Raw genomic sequence first — 22,124 nt, 5'->3', positions numbered from 1 at the left:
CTAGTTTTTAACCAGGTTTTCCGAAGGAAAAAACTGGTTATTAGATTGGCGAATGCGGGCGGGCTGGCGGGCTGGCTGGCGGGCGGGCGGGCGGAACAAGCTTGTCCGGGCCATAACTATGTCGTTCATTGTCAGATTTTAAAATCATTTGGCACATTTATTCACCATCATTGGACGGTGTGTCGCGCGAAATAATTACGTCGATATCTCCAAGGTCAAGGTCACACTTTGAGTTCAAAGGTCAAAAATGGCCATAAATGAGCTTGTCCTGGCCATAACTATGTCATTCATTGTGAGATTTTAAAATCATTTGGCACATTTGTTCACCATCATGGGACGGTGTGTCGCACGAAAGAATCACGTCAATATCTCCAATGTCAAGGTCGCCACGACTAAAAATAGATTTTTTTTAAAAACAAACTTACAATGGGGGTTAATTTTGTTTGTTCATTTCAAAAGTTCAGTTTGAGTTTTCTCCCTTTATCAGATTTTTTTTCACAATGAAAACCTGGTTTTGTGACAATTTTGTCCCTTGTTTCAGAATAGTCTAGTTCCTTTGGCTTTCAGGTGAGCGCCTTAGGGCCTGATGGCCCTCTTGTTTTCTTTTTTAGGCAGAACTGGATAAACTTTCCATCTCGGCACCAACCATGTATTCAATTTATCCTGCTTCATGCTGTCAACACATTTTATCAAAGACAAATGATAAATTGACATAACAATATAATTATACCCCCACAAACGAAGTTTAGGGGGGTATATAGGAGTGAGCATGTCGGTCGGTCTGTCGGTCAGTCCGTATTAAGTGTCCGCTCTCTAATTCAAGTTGTTTTCATCCGATCTTCACCAAACTTGGTCAGATGTTGTATCTAGATGATGTCTAGGTCAAGTTCAAATATGGGTCATGCCGGGTTAAAACTAGGTCACAGGGTCACTTAGTGCATTTTAAACATTAAGCATGGTGTCCGCTGTTTTTTGTGAAGACAACATGCAAAATATTCTGTGTCAATGCAGCATGTGGGGGTATTCGTCACGTCTGTGACGAAGCTCTAGTTATTCTTGTCGAGCCTCTTACATATACACAACATTTCTGACGACCAAATAACTACAGATTGTGTCATGTAAAAAATAATTCCACTTTAAATTGTTCCTTTTAATATTTTCCTATTGAAAATATGAGAAGAAATAAAAAACGAATCGAAAATGTGATATTTTTCTTGGTAAAAAATGAAAAAATAATGCAGCATCAAAACAAAAAGTAAATTTTATTTACCTTAATGACAACTTCAATCCATTGCTTATAACAATAAAGTTACAACAATATAGACACGATATCTACAAATCCATTTTCAGTTCTTCCATCCCTTTGTCGAAATCCATTATCTGTTCTTCCATCCCTATTATCGAAATGTATTTTAAACCACACTATTTATGGTAGCGTTTGTATCGAATGCTAACCACTCTGACCCAAAACCTGATTTACGATATCATAATCCTGTCGTAGCGAATTATATTATTCCTATCAAAGTTAACATTTATTAATAATAAACAATCCGAAATATGTTTATGATTCGTTTGATGCTTTAAAAATATTTTTTAAAAATACTGTTAAATACTGTTAAAACCGCCATGTCAAAAGTGTTGTCCCTAAAATCCTGAGAGAAACTAGATAGTAGCAGATTGCACAGGCTTATCTGGGATGACACTTTAAACACATGCATGAAATCCCGTTCTCTCAGAACAGGGCATATGTTTATTCTAACCTACAATGTTTCAGGTCTTGAAGCCATTGCCAAGCACTGTACCTGTCTGGAGTCACTGGACATCGGGTGGTGCCAGTCGGTCACAGACCCTGGCATTAGAGTGGTCTCCCTTGCTTGTAAAATACTTGAGTACTTCGGGTTGATTCGGTGCGACCAAATCACTTCGGAAACCATAGATGAACTCGTAGTGGAACATCCTCATATTAACTATTCTACGTTTCTTTTAGACTCAAAACGACTGTTTGAAAAGGCACGTAGAGAAGGATATAAGTTTGATAAATGACTTGATGGTGAACTTGGTTGTGAAATAAAAGTTAGAGTTTGGTATTGAAACCTAGAGAAAATGGTGTATTTATTTCTTTAAGATTCTAATATTTATTGGAGAGAGTGAATTAAGGAAGAGTATAGTTTTGAGATGAAAGTTTGGCCATGATACAAGTATAGAATGTAACACCTTGACTAACAGAAAATGACATACTTTTTCTCTTGAATTCTGAAATCTATGCAGAGAGTGCATGTTAAGTGACGATTTGACATGGAATCTTTGGCAGTGATGCACCAAAACTATTGCAGTGTAAAATGTAATTCTTCAAGAGTAGTTTGATCTGATTATCTGTGTAAGAACTACAGAAAGTGAAAATAACCAGCTTGTGGTTGAATATTCTTTCATTAACTAATTCTTTATACTTTTCGATAGAAAAATGTTGTTGAACATGGTCATGGAAACTTGACAATAGGAACAATACTTGTGAAATACTATCGGACAAGGTCATGTGATACTGGGAAGTAAGGCACACATAATAATTATATCTTTTAAGTTATGCTGTTTATTTGTGTATTTTACATTTATAAAAGTGTTTTTGAACTGTGTGATATCAGGTTAGGCTTGTTTTCTTTCTTCATGTGGCTCTTATTAAATGCCCCTTGGCCCTCGAGAGAATTTTTTCAAAATAATGCAAATTTAATTTCAAGTTCAGCATAAGCATTTCATCCTCTTTCTTCGTTTTGTTGATAATTTTTCCCTCAAAAACATAGGGCTAAGCCCTTTCCCCCAAGTCAATAAAAAACGCCATGTAAAACCTTCTGTCAATAATATATTTCTGTTTCTTACCTCCTACTGAATACTTTTTTATAAAGTACTTATTAAGCACACATTTTTGTTTACTTATCCAGATCACTTTGTTTGCTTAGCATAGTTTCCATTCTCCTGGAAATATTAATTTACCGACAACATTGTATTTGGACAGTGAGAAACCATATGGCTAATAATATATCACTTATTTGTATAAAAAAAAAGGTAATTATGACCTTTGTTACCCATCAAATCCTTACCGGCAAAGGCCCAATCGAAAAGCTTTAACCAACATGAACCATCATGGACATCTGTTTACTTTTTAGCTCATTTGAGCACAACATACTAATTGTGTGCTTTTTTATTTATTTTTGTCTGTTGTACGTCGTTAATATTTGTCTTTTAAATTCTCTTCAGGCCATTTTTTACCTCATTTATAACATGAAACTTTGTGAGAATATTTGTCATAAATATACCTTGGTTGTGTTCAAAACTGGATCATGAGGTATACAAAAACTAGGTCACAGGGCCAATTTAAAGAAAATCTTTAACACTCTAGATGCCACATTGAATTCCCAATCAATATGAAACTTGGACAGGAGATTTTTCTTGACTCGTCTGAGTTCGACACTGGGTAAAAAATAAAGTTATAATTTATAAAAAAAGCTACTGAATACCTAGGCCACATTTAATGCCTTATATTCATGAAATTTGGAACATTTTATCTGAAAGATGACTCATTCAAATCTGGATCCCATGGAGTCATAGACTAGGTCACATCTTGAAACTTGGTCAGAACATTTGTTATCTCATTTGGGTTTTAAAATGGGTCACCTGGGGCCAAAAGGTTGGGTCATTATGTTATATGTTTAAAAAGGTTGTAACACAGAGGAGACCAAATTTGTTTTTCTCCATTAACCTTGATATGCACATATCTCACTTGAGATTAACACTGGATCACGTGAGATCCAAAACTAGGTCACTAGGTCAAATGAAAGAAAAAGCTTCAGAACACTCCAGAGAAAACATGTGATGCCCAGTCTTCACTAAACTTTGTCAAATAATGTTGTTTCATGGATATTTAGGCGAGTTTAAAGCTGGGTCATGTGGAATCAGAAACTATGTATTATGGTTTGATTAAGCAAAAAGCTTATTTACACTAGAGACCACATTTATTACACAATCTGTGTGGTACTGTGTCAGAGTATTTGTCTCAATGATATCTCAACTGACTTTGAAACTGGGTCAGGTGGGGTCAAAAACAAGTTTGTTTGGTCAATTTATAGGAAAAGCTTAGTAATACTATAGCAACCATATTTATTGTTTACTCGTAGAGACTTTTTCAGGATATCTGTTCATATGATGTTCAAAATGTGGTTAATGTGGGGCAAAATACTCAAGTCTTCAGGTCAAATTAACGAAAAATCTTGTAAACATTCAAGGAGCCTCGTTTAATGCCCAATGTTCAGGAAACTTGGCCAGTATATTTATCAATGAAAGCTGGACTGAGTTCAAAACTGGGTCAGATGGGGTCAAATACTATCCCACAAGGTCAAATGATAGAAAATGCCCGTGAACACTTGATTGCACAAATATTTGTATTTCGCAGCTAAGTGAGAGGTGCTACAAGGCTGTTATGTTTTCCTTATATTTTTTCCACTTATCATGTAACTTGCTAAAAACATGGATGAATTGTCTTGTTATGATATCTTAGCATGGTTTGTTCAAAAATAAGGATTTTAGCAGTTTTTCCTTTGAATTGTACTGTAAGACCTTGTGGACAGTAAATCCAAAGAACAGTTTAGCTCTTTGGGGTCTCAGGTGAGCACCTTTGTATTTAATTTGTATTTGTTACTGAAGTGCTGCTGTTGTTATTGTTGACATGTTACTGGTGAATTTATGTATTTGTTGAAATGCTTAATTATATTGTTGATGTTTCTTTGTGTTTATTGTTTAACATTTGTCACTGTATGTTTGTAACGAAAAGCACAATGCAAAGAGCATTTGTCATATACCAACATGCAATTTAAATATGTCAGCATGAAGTTGTGTTGAAGCAATATGTAATTTTGATTTATCAAGTTGTCCTTCCAAGTAAAATAATATAGAAAAAAACATTGTAACCACTCTTGATGCCACATTAATGACTCGGTTTTGATGAAACTTGTTCAGAATACATATTTAGCTTTACTTATATATAGGCTGAGTTCGAATCAGGGCCGAATGCGTCCAAAAACTAGGTTACAACGTCAAATCTAAGACAGGCATGGTTAGCACTCTAAGAAGCCATATTTATGACTCAAATTTGATGAAACTTAGTCAGAATGTTTATCTGAAATTTAGGTAATGTTTGAATCTGGGTTTAAATTAGGTCACCTGGTCAAATATTAAATATCAATATTATTATTATAGATGCTACATTCGTAGCTCAATCTTGATAAAACATGCCCAGCATGTTTATCTTGACAATTATCAAGGCTGCTGTAGAGTCTGGGAAAAATAGGGTCAAATAGGTTACCAGGTTAAATTTTTGATATTTGGAGTACCTTGCACTCAGGGGTACGGTCCATTTACATCATATCCCTCTTGTTTTATCAAGACTTAGAAAGAATATTTATCTTGGCAATATCTAGGCCAACTTCGAAATCGGGTCAGGTGTAACTAAAAACTAGGTCACCAGATTAAATCTTAGAAAAACCTGAACAACACGGTTAGAGCAAAATGTATGACTCAATATTTTATCTTTAGAATGTCTAGGTCTATAACGAATTTATATGGATCAAGCTGTATCATTAATTACATCGGGGTCACTCTGTCGGCGGCATAAAATTTTATACATTTCTAGACATAACTTTTGTCACGCTTCTTACGCGATTTTATTGAAAATGCAGTCAATCATGGCCTGTAAGCATTATTAAGCCAGGCACTTTTTATCCCAAGTTATACACATGTTCTGAAGTTCTGAGCCCTTGATTATTGCTGAAATGGCGGTGCAGTGGTATTTACGTTTGTATCATGCATGCCATAATCACAACAAACATCAGAAGGGTTTAGCTAATAAATTTTATTTTCTGTTTCTATTCATATTGTACAAGATTGGTCGCATTGGATTTCAAGTCCATGAAGTTACCACGGATGACATACCGTAGAGCCAGCGCATGCGTTCTGTGTAACCGATGCCAAAATGCACTTTTTAATCGTTTCTCAGATTCAAGAACTTACAATATTCATGGACTGGTTGCCGATTAAGGGACAAACCAAAGTCTTGACAACACTGTGTCGCAGAGCCCCGGTCAAGGCATGTCATCCCAATGGTGCGCATCAAATAAAATTTAAAAAATCAATGTGAATAGAATGATTCAAGTAAAACATGACTTAATAAATTTGGGCGGGGTAGAGAAATCTTTTTTTTTAAACACATTCATAAAGGACATGTTTATTACATTATTTGAGACAAGTTCCTCCCTGTGTGGTGGATTGCTTTCAATCGATCTATCTTTCAAAATAAAAATATTTACATAATTATAAAAATGAATGCATTAAACAAATTTTGATCAATAAAAGGCTCTGTAAAGCTTACTCAAACTGTTAAAAAAACATGTTTATATCCATTGTTTGTATTCGTAAGTATTTCTAAAATTGTTTTAATTATTATACTTACTCAAATCTTTAATTATTACCTTTAATGGAGAATGAATGTGTTATTGTAAAAAATATCAAGAATCAGTATAAAGAGCAACAAATGCTTAGGATTAGACTAGTATAGGTATATTGCACATTCATTTCAATATTTGTAGTCGCCCTTTGTACATTTTCACGTATTTTTTTGTCCTAGGCGTTGTTAAAATGGTTTCACTTTAATAACTTTTTTTTTTATTTTTTCAACGGTAAAAATGAAATGATGTCCTAAATGGACAGTGGTTTACATAGTTTGCAGGTGTTAAAATATCTATAGATTTTCATACCTGATAATTAACTAAGAATGAATAATATACTTGTGATTCAGAAGTTTTCTGTACGGAAAGCCTTACATGCTAGGTGAATTGGTATTGTATAAAAAAATTCTATGTTATGCATGGTTTGAAATACAGGTATAATTTATTATTATTCGTACATGTATCTTTCAATGTTCTTGTAATTGCTTACTTAACCATATTCTAGCATACAAGACTGGAATAAATAAAATACAAAGGGCGGCTACTCATATTGAACCTATCGAAAATAACGAGAACGTACTGGATGAAACATACACAATCAAAGATGAGTGATTTCAAATCAATAAAAAAGGAATCAATCACACTTAATGTTACAGAAACAAATAAACATATTTATTTTGCGAAACACAGCCTTACAAGTGTTAGCAATATGTTCTAGTCTACATAATTAACTACTACGGTATTTACACAAATGACAATTTGGCCTTCTATCTAATTCGGCTTTTGTTCTAAACGACTTCTCCTCCAGATAGAGCGTTGCAACAATTTTAAGGATGGTTTGACATTTTTTGATACTACCACATGCTTTTTTCAAACGGAAAGATACATGTTTATAGGCAGTAAAAAAATAATTTATTTTCTGTCGAATTTCAAATGTAAGCATAAAGGTCATTTAGAAAAAAGTAAGTATTAATAAGTTTGTGCAAACATGCAAAATATAGCCATATTCCGTTATATACAAGCACGCAGCAAAAACTACAACTGTCATGAGTTCGCTCCCTTTCAAATAAACACCCATACAATTGTATAATATAAAGAAATAAATTAACATAGCTTGAATAAAATATGTACACCTTTGATAAATTTATTTTCAACAATTTAACTTTGAGATAGATACAGTTAACAAGTTGACCACATAGTTGGACTTGTTTTAAGTCGTAATTTCCAATTGACAAATTATAATGTAACAATAACTGCTCAACTGGTGAAACGAAATTGCTTAAGAAACAATTTTTACAAGTGAAAGGGAAACACTTTGATCTAATAAGCAATTTGAACTTGTCACAAATAAACATCCTATAAAACTAACTTGTTAGCGATGATGGCAACAAAATAGTGATTATGTACTCATATTGAAATGATTTTAACCTAAAAATGTCTACCAATAATCTACATCTAAACATATTAAAACGTTCGTATATCTGTATAATTTAATGTAATAAACTATGTACAAAAACCTCTGACGTAACCAATGAATGAGGTCAATAACTGATCATGACGTATCATTATGCACGGAATGGTCTAAGCGCCTAAGATGTTGTTTTATTCTTTCGGCGAAACAAACACTTGTGTGTGTTAACGAACAAACGGCTCGCCAAATGAGGCGGTGAACTTTTGTCTGTTGACACACAACGCATGGACATTTGCAACAAATTCCATACTCTGCAACAGAAATAGTAGCTCCCTTTTATGAAATAAAAATTTAAAACAAAGCATAAGTTACCACACGCTGTCACCGGAAAATAATTATGTTACGTCACAACAACCACGTGACAATGTGTATCACCTCGATTAAAGATTTTCTTTCTAAAATGAGCACAAACTTTATAAGTTTTGCGAAACTACGACACAAGATTTAGTAAATTCTAACACTAGAACCACCATTTACAAAATACCAAACCACAATATCAAGAGTTTGTGTTAGTGAACCATATAAAATGATATAAAAATACGGTAGAAAAATGTACACCTTACTGTTATTTAAAATAGCACGACGTTGATTGGTCAAAACTGTATTTACAATACAACAGCGAATATATTTGTGTTAAACACAATTTAATGAAAAAGTAAATATTTGGCATGCAGCGATTCGTACAAAACTGTGTAGGCCCTATGTTTACAATGTGAACCCGGAAACACAACCTTTGAAATCTTAGTTGTAATTCGAAATTGATGAGTAATTATTAACTCAATGTTTGTCGGATTATACTACTACTAGTTGTACCGTATAATTGTCTCGTGAATGAAAATAATTGCATATTTTGTTTTTTTCTCAATTGTGCGCACGCACGCGTTGTCATGTTCCCGGTCACATAAAGACTTTCCCCACCCAGGACTGGCGTATGAACATTTGAAATTGGAATGTTTAAAGAAATCAAAAATCCATCAAAAGTTTAAAAGGGAGCTAAAATTTCTGACAAATTATAAAAACACAAACAGACATCGATGACGATACGTTATCGCCCATAAAAGACATACATAGTACATTATAACAATGGTAATAATAATCTCCTTCCAAACAAATCAAAATTCGTAAAACTTATTATGCCATCAAAATTGCCAAAGCAATGATTTATCGGTCACTGATTAATCATTAAATGTTTTGATAGCTAATTCCAACCGATAATACCTATAATAATAACCGATAAAATTACGTCCAAAAACAAACACGCAGTTCACTAAGCGCTTTGACGAAATATTGTAAATTAGTTAAATGATTTTACCTCTAGTATTTAAAATACGGATAATTAGTCTTCCTAGAAATGTTTCATGAAAGGAGTATATATGTTTTACTGCAGCACTTGCCTATATATAAATATTGCACATAGTTCATTAATAAATTACTTTTGCCGACCGGACAAATTCATGTCCGAATTCCGGAAAATAAATCGAAACCGGTCGGACAAAAGAAACGCAACAATAAAATAAGAACAAAGTAATGGCAAAATATAACAAGTTCAAACAAGTTTCTGAGAAATCGAAAATCATTTAAATATATACACAATGTAAAAGCAAACATTTTGTTAAAACGAGTCAAGTAAAATGAATAAACAAGAAAAAAATATTTACACTGATTCTAAAAACACCATCGCTGTTATATCAATAAACGGGATTGTGATAATTTCCTTTGCTGCTCTCGTCGAGAATGCTGTTGAAGTTGTTCATTGTTTCAGCTTGATCACGATTTTTTTTTTTCAAATCATGCGCGACGGCCGTATGTTGTTGTTCTTTTTTTTCGGTGGGGGTTTTCACATCTCAGCTCTTCTTCCGACTAGACTTTGCATCACTGACCTGAAAAATAACAATTAGAAACATGTGGGTAAATACAAGCTTTTTTCTATGAAACGAAGTATTTAAGATGAGTTACAATTCTTCATTTCATTTCTGGACATTGCCTTCATTTTTACTCCACCTAAAGAAAACAGCTCCGGTCAACTAGACGTTTGTATAGATCAAAACACGTTTCAAATTTCAGTTTAAACAATGCATAATACTAGAAACACATAACTGATAGAGAAGTAAAAGCACTTTGTACTAGTAATTGACAGTTATTTCACTCATGCCCCTATCATAATGTTTCAAAAATGATCTAATAAGGTCATTGTGGCGTATACAAGTATCCCTCATTAATCAATGAAGAGGTGTTGAAAAGCCGTTTTCCGGTTTTCCCCCGGGTTATGATTAGAAAACACACAGACAGACGAACACCAAGCAAAAACACGTGTCAGAAATATAGTGACAGTACCCACGTGACTACGATGCGCATGCGCGCATAATTGAAATGATAACATTCGTTAAGAAAATATTTATTTCTATACCGTCGAACTTATGTATAATAATTAGTATATAGAAACGAATAATACAAATATTTTCGTTGGACAAATATTTATTTAAGTGTGCCGTCGTGAATCTTCAAATATATTTCTACTCTGCAGTTGTTTCGTTTTTTTATTTCAATAAATACACGAGCTGTCACGTGGTTCTGTCAGGTCACAAAATGACACTAATGTAGACGATATACGAAGTAAAAAACTAAACAGATGCTAGCTCGTTCTTCGAGCGGAAGTGATGGCGTTTGCTGAGAGTCAGAGATGTTGTTAGTGGTTCAGGTACATGCGCGTCATACGAGTTAGTAGCAGACGCGGTGTAGTAAAAATAACACATGTACACAATGGGAGTGAATTGTTTGTCTCAAAAAGGATCGGATTTAAGATTTGTAGATACTTAATAATTTATTATGTCCGTTGCGTGGCTGGATAAGGAAAGGGATGTAATTCAAAATAGGCATTAATTGAGTTGTCGTTCTTTTAAAATCGACAATCCGAAGTTACCCACCTTACATCTCATAATTCACTGTCCGAGAAAAAATCGTTCAAAACAAGGAAAATCAAAACCAAACAATTACTTGAACACTTGGATAAGTTATCATCAAGTTGACATCGATTATCAAAAAATACAAACAACAAACATGATTTGAGTTGCAATTTACAAACTTAAAATTTCTTTTAGAAATAAAATAAATACAATAATTATAACACATGGAATTGGCTTCGAATACAAAATCCATGACAAAAAAGCACCGAAAGGTGGAAAAAAACATGTAGAAACATGGACAAATATTATAAATTGATTAAGCGCTATGTATTACGTAATGCGCAATAAATTTGTAATATGTGTCCATGCATAGAACTTTTTTTCCACCTTCCGGTGTTTTTGGTAATTGATTTTTTATTCGAATCCAATGCCTTGTATTGACTCGTTAAATAGTGACCTTAAACGTAGCACAAATAGCCAAATTAATTAAGAACGGATATAATGCATAATAAATTGATGATAATCGAGGAAAACCTGGATTTTTAAGTGTCTGATAACGTCACAAAAAGAGTGACGTCACACTATAACGCCTAGGCCTGTATATTTATGGCCGCTTGAAGGGGTGCACAATAAGATGACAGGTAGCAAAATCTCCGAGAATGTAAATAATATATTGTACAATAATTACAAAACGACATCTCAAAGTCAATCGTTCAATCCAAAATCAAAACCACCATATCACGTTACTAGATATTAATTAGAAAAACCATGGAAGCGTATAAAAACAAATGTGCGGAAATCGATTGACATGATTGAAATTTTGTTCTGGTTGTTTGTCTTTTTGGATGTTTTGAGTAATTATTTCAATCGCAAAACACATTTAGTTGCATAGGAATGTCTAGAAATATGCTTTAAATAAGAATATTTCATTATTTACGTTTTTAATGTTATGAAATCGCATTTATCGGCAATGTGTTTAAAGAGTCCACGATTATGCATGAAAAACAATTTAGTTCCTGTAGTTTAGTTTCCAGTCATCGAAAATATAGTGCATAGAAGCCGACGATTAAGTGCGTCAGAAGATGCTTTAGTCCGTACCTTATGGCAAACTCCCCGAGAGTGGTCTCCCCTGAATATCGATTATCATATACAGGGGAGTTCATTCTGAGCGATTTATCTGTCCCTACATGCATAAAGTCAATCGTTGTCCCTACATTGGAAACAATCACCCTGGCACTCGAGACGTGAAAATAAACTCTACACAATTAGAACAATATCGTCCTCGCAGCACGACTAAACAACACCAGCCATCAACCACGTTCACTTACTAGGTAGTTCGTGTTACCATGGTAATGGTTGCTAAGACCCCGAGATCGCATATCAGCGATCTCATTTGCCGAGGGGCGTGGCTATAATGACATAATATCACATGGTCAAGTGGTTGACACCCTAAAAGCTATTCTAGTAAACATATTAATTTAGACACGCAAACTATCACCTTCTTTTTATTTTTAAGTCCGAAACCTATACATCCGATCAAAACAAAGAGACAACCCCCGTAGTAGTTAACAAATATTGATCGTTTAAATAAGTCAGTATTATTTCCAAGCCTATAAATGCCTATTAGGTCATGGCCTCCCATTAAGTAGCAACCATGTATATTTTAATAAATGTACCATTTTCTATGAATAATATCAGCTAATTATAAACAAAATATTGTATAAACACTTTATTCCGTTGCCATAATACAACTGCCTTGAAACACATCGCGCTTAAAAAAATCTCTGACTGCGCTACTGTATAAGATATTTTTGTGTTAATATACGAATGAAAACATGATTCTCCGTCGATATTTTTTTTAATTTGAAAACACAATTTTTAATCGTCCAACATTTGCAAAGCTCACACACAACTGTATTAATCCTAAATCTCCAAAACCCATATAAAAACGTACACAAACAAAAACTCGCATACCAGAACATTTCCCCTCACGAGGCGGCTAATAGGGCTTTGAGGCGTCCTTCGGGCGCTTCAGTTGCACCTTGAGTCGCTTCATCCCGATCTGAAACCCATTCATGGCTTGAATAGCCGCTTGGGCACAAGCGGGGTTGTCGAAACTCACGAACCCTGTGGAGAGAAATTAAATGCGTTTGTTTAACATTTATTGAAACCATAAAATACCAACTTCTTCTTACGGGTTTCAATAACTCTTGATATATCTGGCGACCGGAACGTAACAGTGCAACAGCAAGCAAGCGTGTAATTTTAGCTCAATTTGAGTATGTAACACACGCTTACTATGCACTTAACACTAATGCATAAAGAAAACAATCTCACCCAGATGCGAAGGAAGGTATCTTATTTAAACAGCAGGTATTAAATGTTAAATACAAATGGCACATGTTATGTTTGTCTCATTTAGAACTTAAAAAGAACGCTCTTCAATCATTTTTAAGAACCGTTTTCTGATAAACTGTTTCGTTATACAAAGCTTATAACCAACCAACACGTAACTCACCGAAGCATTTGCTCTGGTTCGTGGCCCTGTCCACGTACACTTTAGCGCTGATAACATTTCCAAAGGGCATGAACATCTGCGCAAGCTCGGCGTCTCCAAACTCCTGAGGGAGGTGGTAAATGAAGAGATTGCACCCGTCAGGGCCTGTAGAGGGCATCAGAACTACAAGTAAGATTTTCATCGTCCTGTATACACTCACACACACACACGCATGACAACGTACAACATATCTCTAATAAGTCGTCTTATGACTAAGTAGAATTATTAACCATAACGATATTGATATACACGGCTATGTCATCCATGTCATGGCATTGTATGTCATTCAAATCTAGCATGTTATTATATCGTAGAGGCTTATTGACTCGACTTTCTGGGGACATGTGTCTTTGTGGGATCAGAATTAAAAGAAAGATTCCCACCCTCTTGTATACGCCCTCTGGGGGCCCACACAATTTGAAAACACATACATAATGTCACTATGGGTACCAACTTTGCTGGATCAGCCCAAAAGTCGTAGTTGTATTTCATTATGTTAAACTGTGTCTTTGTAAACAATAAGACGCTAAATCATACCTTTATAAGTTCATTTGCTACAACAATTAAATAACACGATCAATATGATACAAAAATAAACAGTTTGAACGATAATAAGATTGGTTCAAAACAACAAACGCTGTGTAAAAGATACACAGACATGGTGTGGACTGTGCAGCCGTTTTGACTCCGTTTGTACCATCGTTTGAATGAATAAACGGCCGTTTTCTTTTGCACCAAGATCTTTCGTCGAAAATGCCCCTAGGCCTAGGTCAAAGAGCGTACACATAACATCTATGATAACGCATGGAGTTCGCCAATGACTTACTAAAACGCATGGAGTTCGCCAATGGGTTACTAAAACCCATGTCTATAGCGTACCAACAACGACGCGAAGTAATAAATCTTACCTTCTTTCTGTGCAGTAGGCATTAAGGCTGCGTTCTGTAGCAGCGCTTGTTGGATGGGATTGAACGCGGCGGGGTAGGCAGCTGAAGAGACAACCAGAACGCGTAAAGGCATTAGACAAAACTAAACATAACAGGACATGTGAAAGCAACAAATTACCGCGCTTGGATGCCAACGATTTTTACGTGATCTTGCGACGATTCTTCGCACATTGAGAAACGAATTATATGTAAATTTACGTGCAAATCAAAAACACATTTTAACACGAATACAATCAGACAGCACAACCGACAGACATTTGTACATATTTATAGAGAAGCTGACACATTAACCAACTTAAAAACGGTGAATACAAATTTAAAATACTGGTATATATACTTTGTTCGCAATGTCGAAATGGAGACATCGGAGTGCAATACGTACTCAGGTATTCACTTATTCCGTACGGGGTAACTGCCGTGTAAATCTGGGTAGGGTCGCCGTTAGCTATAGTTTGCGCTGCAAGTAGATAATCTGCTACAATCAAGTTAGATATCGGTTCTTAGGCTAGGAAAGCCAGAAAAAGTAGATCTTGAAGTTCCTAAAATAATTGGATCCCTTTGTAAAGAAACACACTATTTACGGCTTTATAGAAAGCAATACACATTTACAGTTTTTTACAACCACATTAGATATATTCTAGATAAAATCGTTGGGATATAAATCTGTTTTCTTTAATTATTCGTTATTTATTATATTTAATCCACATTTCAAACACGTGACATCGTCAATACCTGTGTAAGCTGGAATGCCGTTCGCGTATATCTCGTGCGCTTGACCGTTCGTTTGCAGTGCGAATCCTGCCATGGGGGTCGGAGAAAGAACGCTAGGGGGAGCGCTGCTGATCGGGGTGGAGGCAGTACCTGAATATGCATTAAACATTGAATGTTAATAGTTAACGCCAAGTGAAATAATATATTACTTATAATAACACATAGAATTTTACATGTTGCCAATCTGTGTTATTAGAGCCGAATTCGATAATTAACAATGTCAAAAACTTGGAAAATATTGCCCATCGATAAAAAATACATGCGAAAAAGTATACATAAAACAACTTTGTGAACGTTACATTTAGTCGCTCTTTCCGTAATTTCACAATTGCAAAAACACAAAGTTATGATTTAATCTTTTCTATATAATTTGTTAAACACATTGAAAAATGTCAATTTTCAAATATGTCTGAAGAGAAATTCGCACGGAATGTGCACTAACCATTAGCCAGAGAGGCGGTGGTCGGGGTCATGGTCGCCGTGGAGATGCCGTTGGGAGCGGCAAGGGCGGCGACCGCCTGCGGAATCTGTGCCAAGGTCACCGGGGTCAAGTAATGACCTTGACTTGCCGCCATGAGTGCCTGCTGCTGCATGAGCTGTGGAATAAAAACGAGGCTGTTGAGGATTTTGTCCAACACGAATTTATTCAATGCAAAGCAAATTACTCGTTTCCCATGTATCCTTCAACGTTGTTAATTGGAAGAAAAGCTCTATTGATGCGACAATTATTTTGATTGTTACTTGAATTTAAATATATTTTTTATTATTATTCATTTGAAACTAGAATCTGACGCTACTGTGATTTCGGTGTGTGATGTTGTTTGTGTAGGTAACAATGATAGTATTCATCAGTGAGCAACGATATTAATAAAACAAACAATAGTGTTGAAAACACAATAATCATGATACATTTTATCTTTCGTTAAATCTAATTCTACGTTAATAATCACCGCTTCGGGGTAAACCTGGAGGTCGCGAGGCGATGTGTAAACGCCATAGCCACTGCTTCCTATCTGCGAAAGCGCCAGTGGATTCAGAATGCCCACGGACTGTGCCATCTGCTGCATCCGGCGCAGCTGTCGCTCCTTTTCCGTGTCGGCGAACTTGACCACGAGGCTAGAAGAGGCGCCCTGGAACACGAATGGGGATAAAATTTAGAAATTATTATGTTTTTGCTAAATGTTGAGATTTAATAGACTCTCATATCCATAGCAATTTTCTCGTTCAAATAAACTCCTTGGCATGATTTTAAATTAAAACAAGCTGGCGCGAAATGAGCACGGAGTTAATGTAATGAATACTGTTATTAATCTATATTTAAATACTCTGCTACGCTCCGGATTGGGACTGTTTGGCGCTTTTTATTGTGTCCGTATTGAACTTATTGGGTATTTAACATGAGCACACCTAAGAATTTAACAACCGTGTGTGACCAAACAAGTCTTGAACATGACGCAGACGTACTTAAAAGGTGGAAAAAGAAGCAAATCGTTGAACAAAAGGAGGAAATAATCGCACCCTGGTGTGTAGGTGCGCACGTACCGGCATGGTCTGGCTGCCATGGAGATTGTTGATGGCCGCCTGCGCCTCTGAGTGGTTCGAGTACTTGACGAACGCGCAACCTGCAAACAACAGCAACATTAACACATGCACTATATATACAATTAATTATCAATCTGTATAACAGTATATGAAACCATCATTCAAATAGTGTTCTTCGGTGAAATTGATACTAGTTACTAGCAAGTTAACGCCGACACCGACACGTTTTCTAGTTTTGTAGTAGAACCAAAAATGTGTGTATGTGTCGTATTAACGAATTTGAACAGGGTTTTCTGATGTACAGTAGAAAATTATTGGCAAAACAATTCAACTTTCTTAAGTTCATTTTCATCAACATTGTATCAATTTAGAAAAGAAATTGATAAGGTCGTGCATACTCGCTTTATTACGGACCCACAATTGCATTCCATGCGACGCATGTGGTTTTATTAAAGTAATAAATTACACTTCCTAGACTTCGTAGAAACGACGACATAAAACATCATTCAAGCCTTTGTGAACGTTCCAGGCACATGAATCTGACTTAAGGCGAACTTGTCTTATTTGCATAAGTCCAAGCTAACTCTCTGCCTTGGAATCTAATTCTGCTTGGAATCCATGGCAAAGAAAAATGCCTCTGGTTCGATAGCGAATACGAAATATTGATTCGCGCGTCGTTTAATATGGATGGATAAAGTAATACGAAACCACGCCATAAAAAGAAAACGCGTGGCTCCGTATAAGGCTCACGAGAGGTTTATCTTTAAAGTCTCCCGATCGAAGTCGTGGGCAACGTCTTTGTGGACAATCTGATGCGTTTTATCAGCCAGATTCCATATTTCCAGCCAATCAATAACGTCTACGGGTTCTATGACATGAGAGCTTTATGGAAACATTTCTTCCGCATTTCTATAGTATTGTGTTACCCCATCACAACCATATTGCTATTAATCTTCAAGTAACCAATTGTGTCGCATTTCTAAAGATTTTTTTGCGCCATCACAACCATGTTGCTATTAATTTCTTTACCAAATATGGCAGCATTCAGAATTGAATGAACATGTATTTTGATGTTTTCTGACTCTTTCAATAACGAGGTAACAAAATTGTGACTGATGGCGTTTGTTTTATTGTGAACGTTATTTAGCGTGTTATTGATGGCAAGATGTTGACTATTTAACCAATTAATGGAAAATGAAGTTGATTAAGTGACCATGTTTTGATTTCATGTCTCGTTCTTCCATATATTTCGAGTATACTTAAGTCTTGTTGGACGTCGCCATTGCGCTCACCGAATTTCCATGCGAATACAAAATTAATTTAGTTATGCCAATATGTACCTAGCATGAATATCGTACCCAATTAGGGAATGTCGTGTATCCCCTTGCCCGCAGAACACTGACCACTGATACAGACAACGAGGTGTGCCCTGAAAGTCGGCTCTTGCTTAAAATGACACACATATAATATATCAGTGACGTATTTTTCATCTGTTCATGGCTTCTTAAGTTAGTTTAAGCAAGGATTTTCAGTATCATCTGATTGTGGACTTGAAATTGTCCAAAGACTCATGTTAATCTAAGCACACTATGGCAGTTTAGACGTTGTCTGGTTCATAATACCGACACATCCCCCCCCTCCCCCCCTACCAACCCGCGTAAAGCAGTTTAAGGCAGTTCATGATTCCATACACTTCACACGCCTGTTGCAGATTCTCGCCAATTTTCCCATAGGAATCCTCGGAAAACGTCGGATCGATTCTGAATCAAGCCATTAGATATCAGTCTGTCTTTGTGCAGTATTGATCAGCATTTTAAACCGGCCTTTGTGTTATGCGGAGACAACATTTCCATTCGTTATCGGTCACAAATAATGACAATCAAGCAATCTGGAACTGAATCCGTGCTCCTTTCACTTGGCCGCGAATCATTGGCATAATCGATTATTTCTGTTTCTATCAACTTTTCTTGCAGGCGACTGTGCAAGAATTCAAAGCTACAAGGTGCCACCGGATAACTGGATTCTGAATCACCATTTGAAATCGCCCTTAAATAACGGCTTCGCAGATGAATCACACATACATCACATGTTTCAGTGTTTTAATTAAAACTTCGAACAGTAGGATTAATAGCTTCAGAAGCGGAAATCGAACATGTGTGGGCAATAGTATTTACTGGCATCCTAAATTTTCATACTGGAGACATTCCCTTATATTTTCCCAATCAATACCGTTCTCGTTCAAGTCTAATGAATCATACTTGCTAACAAATGACGTAATTCTTTGAAATGTAAAAGTCACGCTAGGAATTCTGCATGTTTCCAACAGCAACAGGTTAAATTGGTTGGATGTTATGCAGTCAATTTGCAAAGAGCGCCTATACAACTCTGAACTTCAACTAAGTCATTAACAATTACTTTTTCTGGTTGTTTGCAAACATATAAATGAAGTGTGACACGATTTGCTACTTTTTCAACACACATTAATCTTGGTGTCGAAAGATCCTAACTGTGTCATTTAGCAAACGCTGAATACATGATCTATATCTAAGAAATACACACTAATTTAGCGAGTTTTATTTTGAAGACCGATATTTTGCCTCTAAATTGTAACGTGTCGGCATCGAATGGACTCACGTAACATACGAGCCGTCGAGCAATGTAATTACTTGTCTCATCCCCGTTATTACCCGGCCCAAGAAGCGTTTCTTCAAGAACACAAGAAACAAAAGAAAACACTCATAGGCGCTAACTATGTCATATGACGAAGTAATTGGTGCCCTCGAGACGGTATTTTTATTGTGTGACCGATAATTAACAGTTCATAAGCAGCGTGCATTGTCCGATTGCCCTTCTTCTTACTTTTAAGAAATACGGTAAGCAAGGTGAAACTGTATACTATGCGTCCGTATTATTTCGTTTCGTGATTTGTATTAGTTAGATAATAATATTAAAGATTTTAATTTATTACAAATTGTTTTGTTTACATTTGTTCTAAGAATATTCAATAAGAGCATCACTAAAGTAATTGACTAGATATTCGTATCATCAACATATTCGGATAATAAATGTATTAGGACAGAAAACTGCTTGGATAACAGATCTCATGCACCAATGCAACGCCCTTTGTTAAGGAATTTTAGACGTTCCGATTATGATATCTAGGTGGAGCATGGCAAGCCAACAATAACGTTTATAGTAAGACAGTCTTTACGGCAAAAGATTAAAAAAAATAAGTTAACGATTTTTCTCTCTTTTTGTACCAAACTAGGAATGTATTGTCATCTAGGTCTGTATGTAAGACCTACCTTTGCTGTTTCCATTCTGATCTCGAAGTATGGTGAGCTCCTCAACTTGGCCAAAGGGGGTGAACAAATGTTTGATATCATCCTCCGTCTGCTGCTTGTTGAGCATGCCCACGAACAACTTCCGGTCTTCTAAAAATAGAATTGACGTGAACATGTAAATTTTAAATCCAGTGTGTTACATGTATGATATGACAATTAAAAATAAAAAATGGTGATTTTGTCAATGATGATCGATTCATCTAAGCAAGAATGACCAACCGGCAATCTTTGCATATTCACTGGCCGGGCCTTATGGCGTCAAGGGACACTATTTTAATATTTTGTAAATTTAATTGCCATAAGTTCTGTTCCGTTCTTACCGGATATTATTCACGAATCAAATGGAGTCTTGCATTTTTTTCATAAAAGAACGTCATGTTTGAAAAAGCAATTAAGTTTCTATCATTACAAATGATGAAACGTGATCAAAAGAAACGCTTGAGCGATGGTGGAAGAAATCAATGGAACTATGCGTTAGACAGGTATAAATTGGAAACAGACAGAAGGGACTAAAATGTTTATTATTTGCTGGATACAAAAGGTGGCATGTTAGTGTAGTAAGCCATGTGGTGACCGCGCTCGGCTTACCAGTTGACTATGGTTGTCTTAGGGTGGGGCGGGAATCATATTTAGCGCGGGTTGAAACGAGTTGTGCTAGATGATTATATATTTATAAATCTAATCGTAGGTCATGCTTACTCGTTATACATTTACGAATTATACCATCTCGTTTACGTTTTACTTAAATATTTAAATACATTTCTTTATTTTCCTGTTTTACTTCAAGACAATTGAAAATACTCTCTTAAGAAAATCAATATTCAGCAACAGTTGCCACTGAAGAGCTTTTGAGGCAGAGGAATAATTTCTGGAGAAACGAAAATCGATTTCATGTTATATCTGCTAATAAATTTCGATTAGAACTTGGAAAGCATTTAATGAGTTTGCAGAATTACTTAAAACGAACAAAACAGGCCAAAAGCAAGTTATTTATGCGTTTGTAAACACGAATTTGGATATTAATGATCCGGATACTCCGAATGGGAGTTGGCTGTCTACAAATGGACGTGGATTGAAAGCTATTGCACATAAATTTTCAACAGCGGCGAAACTGGTGATTGTTGTGTGTTTGTGACTGATGAGTAACAATTATAAAAGCTCACTAAACAAGTGAATTCCATTAAAATAACAGCTGTAAAACTACCGAAGCTTATTTAGTTCAAACTATGGTAAGTATGTTTATTAATTATACAATTCAAATCAGAAAATCGTAATAATTTCCAAAAGCGATAAATATAGGAAACAATTTACTGGGTTCCATTCAAAGGTTATCGGTAATATATTATTAAAGGCAGCTTCCATAATCTGAACACTGATCTCTGATTGAAAATTACGTTGGCTATGAATGATTCAACACAAAACAGGATAGATTGCTGATTAGAAATCGATTTTCCGATGGCACATTGAAAAAAACGACATCCTGAGAATTGTATACATATAATTTATATCTTATTTTTAACCCTTATATGGCTGGCGCAAGGTGGATTGGTTACAATGAGAGCACTGTGGAAGTATTGTTCGATGATTGCAATTCTTTAGAATTAGAAAGCATGCTACCAAGACATTGAAGTACCAAAACATAGGTTAATATGAAGGTAAAAACATAAAAAGTTATACAGTTAACTAATTGTTGTTTTTGTAAAGCTTTGAAATTCAGAGAACCAGAGATGAAGAAGAACAACGAAAGTATATCTTATACAGGTTTGTCAACGGGTAATAAACAAAGACCACAGCATGCAACAGCGCTACAAACGTTGAATTTCAATTCGATACCCAAGCACACGCTTTCAATCTTACCACACCCAACTTCGGCACCCTTAGTAACGCAATCGCATCAAACGTCCATAGCAACGAAATAAACGGTATCATGAAATGGTCCTTCAAACAACCATAAATACAGGTTCACTATCAACAATTTAGTCTTGCGATGCTAAAAGTTTATCTTACGGTAATTTAATAAATTATCTGCACGTGGCGGGCCTTACGGAAGTGTAACTGTGAACAAATTGATGCGGAAAATCGCAAACACATGGTGGCGACT

General features: G+C 35.6%; 2 protein-coding genes across 3 annotated transcripts in view; one reads left to right on the top strand and one right to left on the bottom strand.

Annotated features, from left to right (window-relative positions):
* Positions 1-4,770, top strand: part of LOC127867723 (uncharacterized) — a 34,489-nt gene extending 29,719 nt beyond the window's left edge. Inside the window, exon 8 of the mRNA XM_052409064.1 lies at positions 1,775-4,770. Within this exon, the coding sequence (XP_052265024.1) occupies positions 1,775-2,043 (269 nt within the window). The 3' untranslated portion in view covers positions 2,044-4,770. The remainder of the gene's footprint in view (positions 1-1,774) is intronic.
* Positions 4,771-5,881: 1,111 nt separating this feature from the next.
* The window catches only part of LOC127867724 (CUGBP Elav-like family member 3-A), a 148,074-nt gene continuing 131,831 nt past the window's right edge, over positions 5,882-22,124 (bottom strand). Inside the window, exons 4-13 of one of the 2 annotated variants that reach the window (XM_052409067.1) lie at positions 19,985-20,113; positions 16,656-16,759; positions 16,088-16,267; positions 15,580-15,733; positions 15,099-15,227; positions 14,749-14,823; positions 14,328-14,408; positions 13,381-13,542; positions 12,837-12,989; positions 5,882-9,839 (exon numbers count right to left, since the gene is read on the bottom strand). In XM_052409067.1, coding sequence (XP_052265027.1) covers positions 12,862-12,989; positions 13,381-13,542; positions 14,328-14,408; positions 14,749-14,823; positions 15,099-15,227; positions 15,580-15,733; positions 16,088-16,267; positions 16,656-16,759; positions 19,985-20,113 — 1,142 coding nt within the window. In that variant the 3' untranslated portion in view covers positions 5,882-9,839; positions 12,837-12,861. Of the gene's footprint in view, positions 9,840-12,836; positions 12,990-13,380; positions 13,543-14,327; positions 14,409-14,703; positions 14,839-15,098; positions 15,228-15,579; positions 15,734-16,087; positions 16,268-16,655; positions 16,760-19,984; positions 20,114-22,124 lie in introns of both variants that reach the window. The other variant, XM_052409066.1, reaches the window with a different exon arrangement.

The sequence above is a fragment of the Dreissena polymorpha genome, chromosome 2, assembly GCF_020536995.1.
Source record: "Dreissena polymorpha isolate Duluth1 chromosome 2, UMN_Dpol_1.0, whole genome shotgun sequence".
Taxonomy (NCBI): domain Eukaryota; kingdom Metazoa; phylum Mollusca; class Bivalvia; order Myida; family Dreissenidae; genus Dreissena; species Dreissena polymorpha.
The sequence above is the reverse complement of the archived record's forward strand: the minus strand, read 5'-3'. Positions and strand labels throughout refer to the sequence as shown.